Source organism: Carlito syrichta, unplaced genomic scaffold, assembly GCF_000164805.1.
Source record: "Carlito syrichta isolate Samal-C Ts95f unplaced genomic scaffold, Tarsius_syrichta-2.0.1 Scaffold303105, whole genome shotgun sequence".
Classification (NCBI taxonomy): domain Eukaryota; kingdom Metazoa; phylum Chordata; class Mammalia; order Primates; family Tarsiidae; genus Carlito; species Carlito syrichta.
In genome coordinates this window covers 290,930-294,545 of record NW_007247201.1, presented here as the reverse complement: position 1 = coordinate 294,545, position 3,616 = coordinate 290,930, and the positions used below count along the sequence as shown (strand labels likewise).

At 44.0% G+C, this 3,616-nt stretch overlaps 1 protein-coding gene across 3 annotated transcripts in view; it reads left to right on the top strand.

Moving 5' to 3' along the window:
• The first annotated feature begins 985 nt into the window (after positions 1-985).
• The window catches only part of TEX14 (testis expressed 14, intercellular bridge forming factor), a 70,304-nt gene continuing 67,673 nt past the window's right edge, over positions 986-3,616 (top strand). For all 3 annotated transcript variants that reach the window (XM_008057683.2, XM_008057682.2, XM_008057681.2), the window contains exon 1: positions 986-1,121. In XM_008057683.2, coding sequence (XP_008055874.1) covers positions 986-1,121 — 136 coding nt within the window. The remainder of the gene's footprint in view (positions 1,122-3,616) is intronic.

Here is a 3,616-nt window from a genome sequence, read left to right as displayed (position 1 = left end):
TCTGAAGCCCCTCTCTTTGGCTTGCACATAGCCACCCTCTTGCACAGAGGTGGCTTGGCAAGACCTTGTCTCTATAATGAATCAAAAATTAGTCGAGCACAGTGGCTCATGCTTGTAGATTCAAGTACTTTTGGAGGCCAAGGCAGGAGGATCACTTGAGCCCAGGAGTTCAAGACCAGCCTAGGAAACATAGTGAGATCTTGACTCTACAAGAAATCGAAAAATGAACCGAGCATGGTGGCACACGCTTGTGGTCTCAACTACTCAGGAGGCTGAGGTGGGAGGTTCACTTGAGCCCAGGAGTTTGAGGCTGTGATGAGCCATGATCCTGCAACTGCACTCTGGCCTGGGTGACAGTGAAACCTTGACTCCCAACAAGCAAACAACAAAGTACCTCTTCATTATCTTAATAATATAATAAAGTGTGTATGTTTCTAATTTTACTTCCCGGTAGTCATCACTGTTTCAGTCCTGGTTATTAATAATAAATATATTCAATTTTTTTTTCTGAGTCAGAGTCTTACTCTGTCACCAGGCTGGAGTGCAGTGGCATGCTCATGGCCACTGCAGCCTTGACCTGCTGGGCTCAGCGATCCTTCTGCCTCAGCCTTCCAAGTAGCTGGAACTACAGGCATGCACTACCACACCCAGCTAATTTTTTTTATTTATTGTGGAGACGAGGTCTCCCCAAGTTGCCCAGGATGGTCTCGAGTCCCTGGGCTCAGGCAATCCTCTGGCCTCCGCCTCCCAAGGTGCTGGGATTACAGGCATGAGCCATCGTGCCTGGCAAATATATTCAATTTTTTAATGTCAGTAATAACATTAAACGATAAACATTAATCTCATAGAGTTTCAGTAATTGGTCCTTTAATCATCATTATTAAATGAAGATAGGTGGACAGTTTCCAAATGTGAAAGTATCTAAATTGCTTCCATGCATCTCTGGTTCAGTTAGAATAAGCATGTTGCTCTCTTTTGAAACAGGATGTCTCGGCCTGTTCATCTTCCAGTCCCTTGTCCTGTTCAGCTTGGTACCTTAAGAAATGATTCCTTGGAAGCTCAGCTTCATGAGTATATCAAACAAGGGAACTATGTGAAAGTCAAGAAAATTCTTAAGAAAGGTAAGCACTGTGTTGAGATGACAGATGCAACTTGGTCTACATTTCTAAGTAGTGTTTGGAGGAAAACTAGGGACATCATAAAGCTATGAGCGAGTTATTGGAAAACTCCAGAAGTTAAATTTAAAGATCAGATGTTCTCTACCTGTGCAGTTATACTATTCAATAGAGGTGTGAAATCTGTTTGGAGACTGTTTTGCTTTGTGCTGGGGAACCACAAGGTCTTCCAACTGCTAGGTTCCTAAGGTTTCTCCAAGGTCATCCACCTTTGATTTCTGCCTAATTCACTTTTCTCCTTCAAATCTGGTCCATCCATTAAATCCTCTGAGGCTTGTGGTTGACTGAGGAGACCAGCTTTTACAGCAGTCCTCTTCCTTATTCCTTTCTTCTACTTGGTGCTTTTGTTTCCAGGGTTTTCTTGCTGGAGGCTACAGTGTGTTCACCCTACATACAGACAGAAATAGCAAACATAGTTCAGGCAGTCTTCAAAAGAGGAAACCAACAGAAACCCCCCCACACACAGAAAACCTCTCCTGCTATTTGGCTCCTAATCTGCAGATTCAGACCTGCCATTTTCAATATGACCAGAAGTCCTGCTAGATTCCCCTCTCCTTTCTTGGTATTAAAGGGGGGACCCTTATGATGTTTCTCTTTGCTGGCTTGTGGAACAGGCAGGGTGACCTGCCTTTTCTCTAGTGTTTCTCCATATGCTTCAACAGCCTTCCTGAAGAGTTGAAGAAGGGTAACTTCAATTTTTCTGGGATCTAACTATGCCATAGAATAGTTTTCTCAAAAAGTTCTCAAACTTCGCCATGCACTACCCCTAGGGTTTGTTGGTAAAGTAGCTCACAGTGAACTCAATAATTTATGTGAACGATTTAAGAATTTTAGCCGGGCTCTCACCCTGTAATCCCGTGCCTTTGGGAGGCTGAGGTGAGTGGATTGCCTGAGCCTGCGGGTTGAAGACCCACCTGGGCAGGCGAGACATCTCTACAATAAATCAAAAGATTAAGCTGGCTCGGTGGCTCAGCCTGTAATCCCGTGCCTTTGGGAGGCTGAGGTGAGTGGATTGCCTGAGCCCAGGGGCTCAAGACCAGCCTGGGCAATTTGGCAAGACCTCGTCTCTACAATAAATCAAAATGAGCTGGGCGTGGTAGCGGGCGCCTGTAGTTCCAGCTACTTGGAAGACTGAAGTGGAAGGATCGCCGGAGCCTAGCAGGTGGAGACTGCGGTGGCCAGGAGCGGCCACTGCACTCCAGTCTGAGCGACAGAGTGAGATTCCAACTCAAAAAAAAAAAAAAAAGAATTTTTCTCTCCCTCAAAATTTTGCATTTTATTACATAACTATCCATTCACACTGACCAATGTGAGAAGAGTTTTATAAAATTTATTATCTCCTAGACATCTTCTGAACATTCTGCATCTTCAAATTTTTGATATTTAGGCCATATATAGTGTGGACCTATAGTTCCAGCTGCTCAGGAGGCTGAGGCAAGAGGATCTCTTGAGCCTAGGAGTTCGAGGCTGCAGTGAGCTATGATTGCACCACGGCATCTAGCCTGAACAACAGAGCGAGACCCCTGTCTTTAAAAAACTAATAATATTGAATTAACATAAAAATTTTAAAAGATAAATTATTGATATTCCAGTAGAGTAGGGGATGAGGTTAGCAGGCATAACAGGATATGGAATAGGACTTACCTAAGTCTAGGAATTGATCCAAAGCCTCAAAGTGGAAAACAAAGAGTGGTAAACTTCCCCCAGTCTAATACAAGTCTTCTTAGATGATACTACTGTGGTTGCCCTGAACTCTAACTTAGTTCTTCAAGCCAGTAAAATGGTGTTTTTTGGCCAGGCATGGTGGCTCAAGCGTGTAATCTCAGCATTTTGGGAGGCCGAGGTGAGAGGATTGCCTGAGCCCAGGGGCTCAAGACCAGCCTGGGCAATTTGGCAAGACCTCGTCTCTACAATAAATCAAGAAAAAATTAGCCGGGTGTGGTAGTGGAAGGATCGCCCGAGCGCAACTGGTGGAGGCTGCGGTAGCCATGAGAGTACCACTGCACTCCAGCCTGTGTGACAGTGAGACTCCTACTCCAAAAAAAAAACTTTGTGTTTTTTCCCTAGTTTTAGCCACATTCTCAGGCTAAAAGCCCTTAAAAAAAATACAAAAAAACTTAGGGCCATTCCTTTCTCCAAATTTCCTGTTTCACCCTGTTTTTTGTTGCTCTCCAGTGTCTTTACATAGTTTTGTACATTTTGTGCAGAGTTTCTAGTTATTTTTAGGAGAGTTGGTCAATTCAGTAGTTGGCCATTACTGAAAGCAGAACTGTAAAACTCTAGATTTTGGTCTTTATTCCAAAAATAGCAGAAGCCCTTCAAAGGGTATGTATAGATGTACGTTTCCTTTTTTCTTTTCTTTTGCTTTTTTTTTTGAGTTGGAGTCTCACTCTGTCACCCAGACTGGAGTGCAGTGGCCGCTCCCGGCCATCGCAGCCTCC